This window comes from Phalaenopsis equestris, unplaced genomic scaffold (genome assembly GCF_001263595.1).
Source record: "Phalaenopsis equestris unplaced genomic scaffold, ASM126359v1 Scaffold175200, whole genome shotgun sequence".
Lineage (NCBI taxonomy): Eukaryota > Viridiplantae > Streptophyta > Magnoliopsida > Asparagales > Orchidaceae > Phalaenopsis > Phalaenopsis equestris.
In genome coordinates this window covers 1-405 of record NW_018195149.1, presented here as the reverse complement: position 1 = coordinate 405, position 405 = coordinate 1, and the positions used below count along the sequence as shown (strand labels likewise).

Sequence of the window (405 nt, the reverse complement as noted above, 5' to 3'; positions counted from 1 at the left end):
GTCTTCTCCCGCCTCCTCGCCGCCCGCCTCCCTCCTCCCGCCGCCATCACCATAATCCTCACCGACGAATGGCTTTCCCTCATCGGCGGACCCGCCGCCCCGCCGCCGGGAGTTCGCTTTCGCACGCTTCCGAACGTCATCCCTTCCGAAAACGGCCGCGCGGCGGACTTCGTGAAGTTTCTGGAAGCCGTTTATACGAAGCTGGAAGAGCCCTTCGAAAGGCTGTTGGATGAGTTGGAGATGCCGGCGACGGCGGTCATCGCGGATACGTACTTGCCGTGGGCGGTGGATGTTGGGAGGAGGAGAGGGATTCCGGTCTGCTCCTTGTATACTATGTCGGCCAGCTTCTTCTCTGCGCTTTTAAACTATGATCGGCTTCCGGGAGAGGAAGGTACGAACCGATTG

The 405-nt window shown here is 60.7% G+C and overlaps 1 protein-coding gene across 1 annotated transcript; it reads left to right on the top strand.

The window, feature by feature from the left end:
* Positions 1-3: 3 nt before the first annotated feature.
* Positions 4-396, top strand: LOC110034227 (UDP-glycosyltransferase 87A1-like; the record flags this gene model as incomplete). Its single annotated transcript, XM_020738508.1, has 1 exon — positions 4-396. A coding segment is annotated over one exon (393 nt), but the record flags the coding sequence as incomplete, so codon positions are not given.
* Positions 397-405: the final 9 nt, after the last annotated feature.